The sequence below is a fragment of the Halichoerus grypus genome, chromosome 5, assembly GCF_964656455.1.
Source record: "Halichoerus grypus chromosome 5, mHalGry1.hap1.1, whole genome shotgun sequence".
Taxonomy (NCBI): domain Eukaryota; kingdom Metazoa; phylum Chordata; class Mammalia; order Carnivora; family Phocidae; genus Halichoerus; species Halichoerus grypus.
Genome location: NC_135716.1, coordinates 61,218,161 through 61,231,673, shown reverse-complemented (window position 1 = coordinate 61,231,673; position 13,513 = coordinate 61,218,161). Strand labels below are relative to the sequence as shown.

The 13,513-nt window shown below is 40.8% G+C and overlaps 1 protein-coding gene across 3 annotated transcripts in view; it reads right to left on the bottom strand.

Annotated features, from left to right (window-relative positions):
- NCOA2 (nuclear receptor coactivator 2) overlaps positions 1 to 13,513 on the bottom strand; it is a 288,649-nt gene that overhangs the window by 49,970 nt on the left and 225,166 nt on the right. For 2 of the 3 annotated variants that reach the window (XM_036109392.2, XM_036109399.2), the window contains exons 6-9: positions 10,510 to 10,687; positions 7,627 to 7,815; positions 3,993 to 4,094; positions 3,572 to 3,715 (exon numbers count right to left, since the gene is read on the bottom strand). In XM_036109392.2, coding sequence (XP_035965285.1) covers positions 3,572 to 3,715; positions 3,993 to 4,094; positions 7,627 to 7,815; positions 10,510 to 10,687 — 613 coding nt within the window. The remainder of the gene's footprint in view (positions 1 to 3,571; positions 3,716 to 3,992; positions 4,095 to 7,626; positions 7,816 to 10,509; positions 10,688 to 13,513) is intronic. The other variant, XM_036109401.2, reaches the window with a different exon arrangement.

The following is a 13,513-nucleotide window of genomic DNA, read 5'->3' as shown; positions in this document are numbered from 1 at the left end:
TAAAAGCATGCTCATTTTTTACTCAAAATACTAATAAATTCAATATATTGTTTTGTTTTGTTTTGTTTAAATAAGGCTTGGACCCTCGAACTATGTTCTTTTTAAAATCTTCAGTACCATGATGAAAGAGTGTAAACCATTTGTTGGCTCAGAACTAGTTTTACAAAGATTTGTTTAAAATATCAGAAAAAAATACAATGCATAAACATGATACTTTTAAAGTATACAATTTGCCTTTAACTTCCTTTTAAACTAATAAAAATATTACAGTAAAATTTATGACATTAAATATATTCTCTGAATAGTCATCTTTTCATCTTGAAGTATCTCATAATACTATCACCCATTCTGTTTCTCAGTGTGTAAGAAGTGTTATTTCTGTGGATAGGACAACAGGAAGTAAAAGATAAACAGAAAAATCTTTTCAGAAGAGAAAAAGGCTAAATAGAAAACTGAAACAATAAAAGTGGAATTGGTTTAATTTCTGGATAAAGAATCTGGTGTTTCCATTTTCAAGACAACAGAAGAAAATATAACAAATTAACTAGGTTAAAATAATTTCTCTTAAAATTTCAGATTTATCTTTTAAAACAACTATATTTTAAAGCTGTCAAACATCACCTATTTAAAAAGAACACTCTTTTTAAAAAGAACATTTTGATTCAGAAAAAAAGTAGCCATATAATTTGGTTACCCTCTTAAACCACTTTAAGAAGACTACCATGTTTTTATCACATAATCCTCTCTATATATGTTGTGGATTGAATAGCCAGCCCCACGAATAGCCAGATCAAGCACATTCATGATTCCACAAAATTGCCACAAGTGAGTGAGGGAGGGAGGGAGGGAGTCACTGACACACAACATGGATTCTGGTTTTTCTTTAAAAAGTTCACTTCGAGCAATTTCCCTTATGAAACCCCCTCTGCAGTTTCAGTTACATGCAGTATTTAGGTATTTCTGCCATCAACTGTTACATGAAGTTACTCAGGAGTGGCAGTCCTGGAAATGAATTACTGTACGTCTCTGTATCTTGCTTTGCACAATGAGTAGGTTCCTATAAAGCAGAGCACAATGAGTAGGTTCCTATAAAGCAGAATGAATACAGTATTTATAATGGGATTCCTATTTTGAATACCTTACAATTTTGGAATTTCATCTGTGATCAGTTAAGATTTTCTATTTCCATTTAATTAGATATGTTTAAGCATCCACCTGATTTAGGAAGCTCTTCCATTTAAACACAAACTTTGAGATTTTTTTACTCAATGTGATTGATTATCTTCGATCTTACCTACTTCACACATTTGGATGCAGGGTATTTCATACATTTTGTAGTTTCCCTTCAGTGGGTTTGGCCTGCTTAAGCCTACCACAGTGCCTGATACATTTCTATAAACCCTTTTGTAAGGAATCAGGAAGCCACAGAATTGAGTGTAGGGCACTGCTACTCAGGGTTCAAGGACACTGAACATGTTTGCTCATGGTGATTTCTTATTCATATTTCTTATTCTTACTATTTCTTATTTTATTGTTTTTAAAAAGAATTTTTATTTATTTGAGCGAGAGAGAGGGCACAAGCGGGGGGAAAGGCAGGGAGAGGGAGAAGAGACTCCTCACTGAGTTTGGCTTGATCCCACAACCCTGAGATCATGACCTGAGTCAGATGCTTAATCGACTGAGACACCCAGGCGCCCCTGTTGTTACTATTTCTTTTTCTTGGAAGATTTACTTGAGAGAGAGGGAGAGAGGTGGGGAGGGGCAGAGGGAGAGGGACAGAGAATCTTAAGCAGGCTCCACGTCCGGCACAGCAGGAGCCAGGCTCCAGGCTCAATATCATGACCCTGAGGATCATGACCTGAGCCAAAATCAAGAGTCAGAGGCTTAACCAACTGAGTCCCCCAGGCACCCCCATTGTTACTATTTTTTACATTTTAAACCAGATCTAGTGAAATAGGAGGGTAAATACTGATTTCTGCCAAATATAGACTCTTAACTTCCTCTTATTCTTTCCAACTTAGAGAAAAATGCTGAAAGGCACAAATTGCTGGATTATGTACTTACTTCTAAGAAGGATAAATAAGATGAAAAAGAGGAATAAGATGAGAAAAAAAGAAGGGCATGGGGAGGGAGGTCATCTACTATGATTTGTACTTTTTCATAAGCAATCTTACAGCACAGAGTTTATGCATACAAACACTACTGGTAAAATGCTAAGGTCATAGATGCACATTAAATGGAAGATGACAGGCTAAACCTCTGTTTTCAATGAGGAGTTAGGACTTTTTCCTGCCAAAATGCAGACAATTTGCCAAACCGAGTCACAGGGCACACTCTGCTGGCCCACAGGCATCAGAGCCCCTCCCTGGAGAATCCAGGCCTCCTAACCAGGTGCACCCTGCCAGGACATACAGTGTCCTGTATGAGAGGAGGACCAAAAGACCAGGAGAAGAAGTGTCTCTCTCCCCCACTTAGTTCTTTTTTTTTTTTTTTTTTTAATTTTATTTATTTTTGAGAGAGAGAGAATGACAGAGAGAGAGAGAATGAGAGGGGTAAGGGTCAGAGGGAGAAGCAGACTCCCTGCCGAGCAGGGAGCCCGATGCGGGACTCGATCCTGGGACTCCAGGATCATGACCTGAACCGAAGGCAGTCGCTTAACCAACTGAGCCACCCAGGCGCCTCCCCCACTTAGTTCTTAGTAAGTGCTAAGGAAAGGCAGTTTTTCTTCGTTCTCACCAATATAACAAAAAACCAGAATGCACTTGAGGAAATGTGATTCTGTGCAAAGCACAGCAGAGGGACGGCCAGGATGTGCCTCCGATTAAACTCCAGTGCTGACAAGCCAGTCATTTCACCCGCTTCTGCCTCCTCATCTATAGCTCGAGTCCTAACACCTACCTCACAGGTGCGTTGAGGATCAACAAGATACTGTAGAGAAGGAAGATGCTGGACAAAGACCAGGTGCTCTGTAAGGGCTGTTATTATTACTGACCTAGGACTTCGAAGTTCTGGGTTTGGTTCTAGCTGTCTTGTTAATTAACTGTCAGTCTAGCTGTCCTATGACCTCAGACAAGTCACTTTATTTCTTCGGGCCTTCGAGAAACAGTCTTTAGGGGTCATCATCTGGAAGGAGGGCTTGGGACCCCATTGTTACCTCTACTGGGAGTTCAGCTGCTCTTGCAAATTTCATTTCATTCTTATTTCCAGATTTTCCTTATGATTCAGAGATTTCTTTTGATATTAAATGGCACCTTATTATGTAGTCTTATACATACAGAAGCCTTAGGATCAGAGAAAATGACCTCTTTCCCTTCCCTTTCTTCTGTTTTTATGAAATTATCTCCTGTTTATCTCATTCTTCTGCCCCACAGGTTTCTATTAAATTTTCCTTTAGATGGCGACATTTTCTGGGCCAGACGACGCAAGTACATATGAACACAAAAAGTCAACAGATCCAAGTTTCCTGAGGTGAACTTCAGGATCACTGTTTCAGAGAAAGCTCCCACAGGAAGCAGTAATATAGCATAAAGTGACGTCAACTTCAAGAGAAATACCATGGAGAGATGCTTACCTTCATGATGATGCCTCTTAGCGTAGGACACGGCTTCCCCCTCGTGCTGTGCATGGAACTTCTGAATGCACCTTCTCACCAGGTCCTCCCAGCCTGGTTTCATGGCTGCCCGCATGGTGCTAGTATCCAGTGAAGTGATCTTGCCTATTAAATAACAGCAAGCATTACACCTACATACTCATCTATTATGTATGGAAGTGATTAACATTTTAAAAGATAAAAATTTATTTATTTAGACTAGGTAGCACAAGTACACGAACCAAAAGGGCAGACAGTGAAAATAAGTGTCCCTCCCTCTCCTTCCTGCGGCCCCTGGACGCTTCTGTCCCAGCACCCGTCACTGTCCCCCGCTTCTTCGCAGTCTTCTAAACAGACTCCCTGCCTTACAAATATGTAGATATTCTTTGGAAAGAAAAGGTACCTTGGAGATCTTGGCGAGTAGTAAAACTTTCTGACGAGGGAAGAACTGGTCTTTCCTTCATAGGAACTCTTCTTGCCACACAAATCAAGCAGGACTGCAAATCTTCAATCACATACATTTATGGTTACTGTATGAGGCTTTTTCAGTGATTCACACAAACTCCCAATGTATTTATGACAACACGACCTTGTAAATCAATGCAGGAGGGAATGGCAAAACAGTATGCACCTCTGCTGCTCACTGACTTCACTCTCTCCCCGCCTGAGTGGGAAGCCTCTGGGGGACAGGCTAGGGTGTGCTGTGTAGGATGGGCTGGGGGAGGCTGGAGGAGGCCGGGGAAACGGCTGAAGCCACAGGACACACGCTGAAGTCCACCCACGGGCTGGCGTAATCCCTTCTTATTCAATGGCTGATAGTGACAACTAGCCAAGTTCAACGTCAAGTACACAAATGATGAAAACTAAAATCCGATACTCTGCTCTGCCAAGGGTTTGCTTCTTGAGTTTTTGGTTCATTACGCTACAGGAACACTAGATATACCTTCTACCCAACCATGTAACTAGCCCTAGAATGGCAATATGCACTTTACAACAAAGACTATAAACTGAGTCTGGAGGCGAATTCGGAGAACAAGTCCTAGAAAGTGTCATATGTGCCAGAAAGCCACATGCCCGGTTAGAATCTCAGCCCTGGCTAGTTTCTCACAGAGCCAATGCTGAGCCTTTACTCCTTACCTACTTCAATTGGTTTATTCACTCACCCTTGTTCACCTCTAGAGAACAGGGAAATGTTTTATTTATCTTTGTAACACGCAGAGCACATTGGGTAGCTCTTTCAATTTCAAAAATGCTGGAAAAAAGGTAAAAAAGTAGTCTTCATATCTTATGTTTGATTGACTTATGATTGTTCATCTTTAAGTCTGGGAAAGAATTTCTTTAAATATAGCCAGTAATAGTGGGTATCTCAAATACAAATGTAATCCTCATTCTCAACATAATAAAAAGCTAAATTTTTGAGCACTTACTATGAGGTAGACATCTTTTTAGCTCTTTAGAGGCTACCAATTCACTTAGTCCTTGTGACAGCTCTACGAGGCAGGCTCTGGTGTTCTCCCCATTTAACACAGGAGGAAACCACAGCGCAGAGTTTCAGTAAGTTGCCCAACAACGTACAAAGCTGGTGAAGCCAGGATTCGAACCTGAGTACTCTATGGCTCAGAAACCCCGCTCTCACGCCATACTATGTTAACATCTTAAAACCAGACTTTAAATGTACAAAAATGTTTAAATATACAGCACAAAACCACAAATTAGATCAGCTATATCTTTTTTATACCATTTTAGAACGGTATCCTAGATGGGTAACTGGCAGCACTTAGTCTACTGCATAAAAAGAAAAAAAAATCCCTCAACATTGCATACTTACATAAAAACTTAATTTTGAAAAATTATGTCATCCAGGAGAGTTCCATTAATTTTCAATAAAATTTAAAGTACAAATTACTTCCATTTTTTTTTTTTCAAAAAGAATGAACTACAGATCTTCCTCAACTTAAATTGGGGTTATGTTCTGATAAACCTATTTTTTTCTTTAAAGATTTATTTGAGAGAGAGAGAGAGAAGCAGGGGGACAGGCAGAGGGAGGAGACAAGCAGACCCCTCACTGAGTGTGGAGCCCAACCTGGGGCTCGATCCCAGGACCCTGAGATCATGACCTAAGCCGAAATCAAGAGTCAGACGCTCAACCAGTTGAGCCACCCAGGCGCCCCCCTTGATAAACCTATTTTAAGATGAAAATATTGAAAGGTGGAAATGCATTTAATACACCTAACCTACCAAACATCATGAGTTAGCCAAGCCTACCTTAAATGTGCTCAAACACACCAGTCTACAGTTGGGCAACATCATCTCACACATAGCCTGTGTTTTAATAAAGTGCTGACCATCTCATGTAATTTACTAGATACTATCCTGAAAGTGAACAACAGAACGGATGCACGGGTACAGAACGGATGTAAGTGTACCAGTTGTTCACCCTTGTGAACGCACGGCTCACTGGGAGCTGTGGCTTGCTGTCGCTGCCCAGCATCCTGAGAGAGGGCTGTAGGCGTATCGCTAGCCGTGGCAAAGATCCTAATTAAAAAATTTGAAGTACGGTTTCTACTGACTGTGTACGGCTTTCGACAATCCTAACGTCAAAAAAAAGTAAGTCAAACCATCGTAAGTTAGGGACACTCTGGATTATTTAATGCCGATCATGGTTCAGGCGTATTCATTTAATCCTGACTACATTCTGATACTGGGATTGTTGACTTCACTTGATAAGAGAAGAGAGTGGGGGCACCTGGGTGGCTCAGTCGTTAAGTGTCTGCCTTCAGCTCAGGTCGTGATCCCAGGGTCCTGGGATTGAGCCCCGCATCGGGCTCCCTGCTCGGTGGGAAGCCTGCTTCTCCCTCCCCCACTCCCCCTACTTGTATTCCCTCTCTCATTGTCCCTCTCTCTCTCAAATAAATAAATAAAATCTTAAAAAAAAAAAAAAAAAAGAAGAGAGTAAACTGATGCTCAGTGAGGTTAAAAAACTTGCCCAAAGCCAGAGTTGGTAAGTGGCTGACTCAGGAGCTGGCATGTCTGATGATAAAGCCCATGAGGTTCCCACCCACCAGTGCTCCTCTGCGCTTTCTCTTCTACCCTGTACGCAGAATGCATTCCTCAGCACTGCTTCATAGGAGAGAGGTCACTCAGCGGCACAGAAGGGCTTACTTGGGAGGGCACGGGGGGTGGGGGGTGGTGGGTGGTGAAGGGGGTGGACGCTACAGCAGCGTCCTTTAAGGGGAAGGGCCTGAGATCCTCGCCATCACTCACTCCCATCTCCATCCTCTCTTAAGTAGCATTCTATTACACCATATTATGGACCTGCATCCCTGGATAAACTATACGGAATCCATTAACCCCCGGAAAGTATATGAAAAATATTGTTTGTACTTGTGCATCTTTCTAGGTCTGTGGCTCGTCGCTTGTAGTAGACATTCAGAGGAGCCTCGGATCCCTGGGAAGCTTAACCACTAACAGAGCTTCTCTAGTAGGGTAGCCACTAGTGGCTGTGTAAATGTAAACTTAATAAAATAGAAAATTCAGCCCCCCAATTGCATTACTGAAATTTCAAGCGCTCAATAGCCACATGCAGCTAGTGGGGCCTGCATTGGACATGAACAATATAGAATACTGCCATCACTGCAGAACATTCTGTTGGAGAGTGCTGTTTTAAAGACTTAAAAACTGAATTTATGGGACGCCTGGGTGGCTCAAGTAAGTTGGGTGTCTGCCTTCGGCTCAGGTCATGATCCCAGAGTCCTGGGATCCAGCCCTGCATCGGGCCTCCTTGCTCGGCTGAGAGTCTGCTTCTCCCTCTCCCTCTGCAGCTTCCTCTGCTTGTGCTCTCTCTCTGACAAATAAATAAATAAAATCTTTAAAAAAAAATGGAATTTATCACAAAAATTAAGTAGGTTAAAATGAATGAAGAAACCACTTCTAAATTTTTCTTCGTGTGGCCATTCATTTTAGATAATTAAGTATGAAAATAGTAGCACAGGAATAAATACACGGATATGTAAGATATCCTACAGATTTGGCCCTACCTTCTCCTTCTTCTTTGATGGACTTTGGTTGAGAGACAGCAAAGCACTGCATAGTTTCATATTTCTGATGTGTGTCCTGGTTATCGTGACCTTCCTCTTCTGAATCAGGTAAAGGTTTTACCAGCATCCGACAATTGAAGGTATGGCTGTTCCGCCGAGGAGGTTCGCCAGACCAGGATCCCCCATTCACTGAGGGAGGCAAAAGCAACCCGATAATTATAAAGAAACTAACATCAGACTCGCTGCTGCCAAATTATCAAAACGATGCTAATGTTTTAACAATTTGGGAAAATGCTTGGGATTTTCAAAATAACTTCTACGCCTCTTACTCTTCACCCTGACTCCTTCCCTTCTGGTTCAGGCCTTGTTTAATTATTATTAGAACACTGTTCTTCATTTTTGGGTTTTCCTTACTCTGGTTTCTTGGAAATTTAGTTCAACCTACTTGTACTTTAGGTACTTTAGATATTTTATCCCCTTGAGATATGTTACCCCCTGCTCAAAAATCTGGAACTGGCACCAACTTACAGCATGCATTAAGTTCTCTAAAAGGATTTTGACTTGATGTAGTCAGGGATATGAAGGCCATTCGAACTGATAGATCGAATCTCACTAACCAGCCCCACCTTATCCATCTAACCAGATCTCCCACGCTGGCCAGCACAAGCCTCCCCCACCATCCTCCACCCCTGGTCCCACATGGACACCGGTGCTCCTGCCACCTTATCTCAAGTGTCCAGCGGCCACTATTTCTCCCACCCCGATGTACCCTGCTCTGAGGCCGAGATCCCCACTCTGTCTTCTCTCCCAGATCCTTCTTTTGTAGAATTCTACAGAAATTTTGGTGTGTATTCTGTAACTTGGCTGTTGCTGAATTACTCTATTTCAGGTACATTTCCTCAATTCGACTGAAAAATCCCTGCAGAGGCACTGCTAATGTCATTTATTTCTTATCAAGTGAAAGGTTACTTCACAGGTCTTCTCCTTTAGTGTCAATACTTAGAAATGTATGTATTAATTCAAGAAAGAGAGAATGACACAGAGGAAAGACACTTTTTTGGGGAAATTCGAGAAATCAAGGGAAATAAAAGGATGACTGATTTGGAGACTGTAAGGTTGTTCTCATGGATCACCAGATCCACTTTCTCATTCCACAGATGAAAAAACCTATGAGAAAGATCTTCAGCTACTAGAAGAGCTGGAATCAGTACCAATCCTAATCATCATTTTGGTATTCTTTTCTTTACTGTTCTTTATGTTTTATCTAAAAAATATTACGACCAGTAGGACAATGAAAGAGAGGATCGGAAAAAAGGGCCAGTGATAAGATAAGCAAACATACTCTCAAAGCTCACTAGTGGGAAAATACTTAAAAGGACATCTAGGTGTTCTGGTGAATGCAATGCTAAGTGCATAGCCACTGGGCTGCAAAGGAATAAAAAAGAAAACACACCCTGGAAAGAACAAAGGAAATACCAAGTTAACTGCAAGAAACTGTTTCAGAATTACAGAAGGAACCATAGCTAGCTTTATATGTCTGTGCAGACATTTGGGAGGTTTCTTCCACCATCAGTATTCTTAAAAGCTTATTTACATAATGGATACTACACAGAGAAATGAAAGAAGAAAGAAAAAAGAGTTCTTATTAACTCAGGTTAATAAGTAATTTTAAAACATAAAAAAAGTACAGTATAAAGTCAAGAAAAGAGCTCTTTAGACAAGTGAATTAATAATAGTGAATTAATAAGTATAGGTCCTTTGAGGAAGTCATCAAATTACTGAAGAGATCTGAAATATTACTTGAAATAAGAAATCCCATTTTCTTGTTCATTTACTAGAGAATATAATAAAAGAATCTCACATGAATATGCATATGTTTTGTGTTACTGCTGCAGTCACTTTGAACAAAGGGTTATCATGCCAAGGAAAAGCTAGCCATCTGGAATTTAAAAAGGGCCTTCTATTTACTGTGGTAACAGTAAGACCGGCTAATATAAACCGTTTGAAAAAAAAAAAAAAAAGAACAGAAATACTTGCTAACTCAGGACTTGACCTTATTCTGTACTAAAATATGCACTTCCTTTTATCTGCAAAGATGTTCTTAGCATCATCAGTCTAAGTGAGAATATTAAAAAAAGAACCCCTTAGTAAGTGGGAACGTTCATACTCTGGAGCAGCAGGTAAGGTGGGCCCACACTGTGAGCCACCCACTTTAAAATGCGGCCCTCGATACTCCCGGACACTTTTGGACAGCATCTTCAAAGTGAGAGGAAGTCAGCAAAGCGGGCGGGACAGCGAGAGTGGGTACGCGGGAAGAGCCACCGAAGCGTCTGGGAAACCAAAGAGCCCATTCAGAGCTGCTGGGCTGGTAGCATCCGACCCTCTATATGCCCCTCGTTCCTTAACGTCGGATCTTCAGCAGGCTGTAGGCACCCACATACATACTCTCTTCGTGAGTAGCATGCAAAATTTTGTTTTTCTGAAGTCAAACCTCAAACTTCTCACGACCTTCTACTTCTTAGAGCCATGGCCGAAAAGCACAAATTGGAGGCGGCTGGCACTGGAAGGGAGGCAGTGTGGCAACCTCTTAAAAAACACCGAAACAAACCCCACGAAAACAGTGGCCATAGGAGTCCTTTCCATCTGAATAATTTTCATGTACTTTAAATACAGGATCAAAACAATCATTCATTTAAGATCCCTATCTGCAGATGTCCTCTTCTCCATGACTTTCAAGCTTAAATATTTAATGTAAGCCTCTCTAAAAAACTACCCAGTTCCTCTTATCCCCAGTTGCCGTAACACCCAGTTCTATGTGACCCCCTCCAACCAAGACAATGTGTGCATGGGGGAGGAGGGAGACCCCAGCAGATAATCATTTACCTATAGACTTTGGCAGCAGGTTTTTGACAAATTCAGTGTGGTCCCCAACATGCAGGATGCTATATACACTTTTGTTCATCAGCTCTTCTTGGTTATACCTTAGGTACTGTGTCACATTCTCTGAAACAAATACAACGTTGCCTTCCAGGTTCACTACAAAGAAGAACCCATCAAGGGCCTAAGGGAAAAGGCACAAATTGTGTTAGAAAGGACACAACAGAAAATCATATGCAGTTGTTAAGAAGGGATGATCCCTTTAAGGGAAAGGTGTAATTCACACGTGGAGAGAAAAGAGATTTCTGTCTCTCTCAACCCCTCTCCTAGTTTTGGGGAAAAACTAGCACATTTTCTTGTGATGAAATGACTCCATCTTAGTAAGTGGGAGAGAGCCTAGATCAGGGTTTCTTGTCGCAAACTAAATGACAAATACTAACTGTTATTTTATCAGGAGATAATTACTGCCACGTAAGTGCAGGTATTTATCTGTATTTTCCAAATTATATTGATGGACTCTACCTGGCCAAGAACAACGTTTATGTTACCAACCCAGTACAAAGTAATTATGTTCTATAGTTTCTCATGTAATACAATGGGAGGAAAGGGTCATCGATAATTTTCCTTCAGTTTAAGGATTAAAAAACCCCCCAAACTTTGCCACCTTTAAAGCTGCCAGGGTTTAAATGAAAAGAACTGCAGATGTTCTCAAACGTCAATCCTTTATTGTTTGGGAAAAGAGTCTGGGAAGGAAGTGTCTCTCTGATAATGGCAATGGAGACCGCACGCTGAGACATGACCAGTAGAGTCTGAAGACTGGAAGGGGACTTGAGGTTTTAGTTTTTGACAGTGAGAACTGGAAAGTTAACTAATTGTGCCCTTCTCTATTACTTGTTCTCCAGGTCATGGAGCTGCAGGTCCTTAACCACCTAGATAACATTAGCATTTTCCTGCAATGTGGCTTGGCCTCACTCCTCCTTGTTGTCATTCCAGTCTAGATCAGGGAAGGACAGAAAGACTCCAGGATCATTTCAGGAAATAAAGATAATGAGAATAACTACTGAGCATGTTTACTGTGCCTAAACACATTGTGTCATCTGAGTATTTACAACTCTGGAAGGAATGTTTTACCTTCTCCAATTAACAGAGGAGGAAGAAATTGAGGCTCTAAAAGGTGAAGTGATTTGCAAAAGCTTTTGCAACTCAGTCCGCGGCAGAGCTGGAATTTGAACCCAGGTGCACTCAAAAGCTCATGCTTGCGATTACTCTGCAGCAGAGTGTTCTACTTCAGTATTTACCCCAGTCTTTTCCTATCATGTTCACCTTGGTGATATAAAAGTTGAGAGTTCAGGGAGTTTCTCTTAGTGACTCCTCCTTTCCCTTTTTGATCTGTGCTTGTCAGAGTCCTGTTTTATAGATGAGGTGAGTGATCAAGACTAGAAGAAGCCTGATATTGATCAGGCATATCTCGAAACAGGGCCACCTGGTCTACCCAGTTTGTGTCACAGTTTCCCCATGCTATGTATTTACTACTATTTTTAACATGAATGTTCCATGTACATATTGGTATAACAATGTGTATGGATGGGGCATAAAGTGTTTACTTTTATCCTAGTTTGCTTTTTCCTTAAGTTATTATTTAACAGGCTATTTTGTGAGCTTTCTTTGAATATATTCCATCTTTAGTTCTATTTTCATCACAAAACTAAGTGCTCTCTCAAATTAGAAATGACCATAAGGCACCAGTGAAAAGCTCTTAAAAAAAAAAAAATAACACCATTCAATTTTAAGTTTTTCTTAAATATTCTGTCAGGTTTTACCAATGGTATAAACAATATGCAGGGCAAAGCAAGACTGTATGTAAATGGCCTTCCATAACAGGTTGGCATCAACCCTTGAAAACCTCGTGTAAGTAAGTGCATGCGGGTGTAGGTCTGTGAAGGGGGAAAGGAAGTCAGTCAGTTGATTAGTTACATGCCACGTGTCCTTTTAAACTAACTGCTTCAGATACACATTCACAGGGATTTTCATAATTATATCACCTATAGCTCCCTTTTGAAAATGCAAAGAACTTCCCACTGCTTTCTACCATGATAAAAAGACTGATTTGTAGCCCAGTATGACTGAAAGATGAAAGTGTTTCATCTTATAAGACCGTGTTTTTTTAAAGCACACTATGATATGCTCTGATGAAAAAAGCTGACATTTGGTTTTGTTGCCTAGCAACCACTATGCTATGATGTAAGCATGAGTGTGCATCTATGCCTAGGAACAGCTCAACGAGAACAAGTTTTCCCTGTTTAAACTGTTCCATGTAAACAGGGATAAAGACTTCAAACCTTAAGTCACTAGATTCGAGCATTAGCTCTCTAACATATGCGGCACTGAAGCCCTGCCACACAAGTACTTGCTCAAGTCTGAATACACTGAATTCTCAGAAGGCTATTTTTAAACAGTAAAAATGTTGGTCTGATTTTATGAGAGAAGGCCCACTGATACCCAGCAGTCTGATTTCCATAATCAATGAACTTGCTCTAAAGAGGGCCTGAATTCATAGTCTTGTGGTTACTCCCAACATTTCCTTTTAGAAGCCTCAAAAATCTTTTCAGGAGTTCCCACCCTACTGTAATCTTCCCCCATATAGGGAATCAATGCAGATACCTGGGAATTTCCTAATAATCTAATAAGTTAGATTACCATAATTTTCAAATCAGTTTTGTTTATAATTAAAAGTTTTTTCACAGAAACCTATCTACTTTCATCTAATTCTAAATAGTCCACCTTGTTAGAGTTTTCTTATCTGCTTCTAAGAACCAAGCAGGAAGCAGCACTCTGGGTTTCCTGTTGACTCTGGAAAATCAGGTTAAGTGTGTTTTGCTTTTTCCCTGAAAATTGTACTTGGATACTGTCAAGCTAGTGACTCAAGAGAAATAAGCAAGGGACAACACGGGGTCATTTAAAGTTTTTTGGCTAGCAGGTCCAGCTCCAAGAATTTTGTCATTTCTAAATA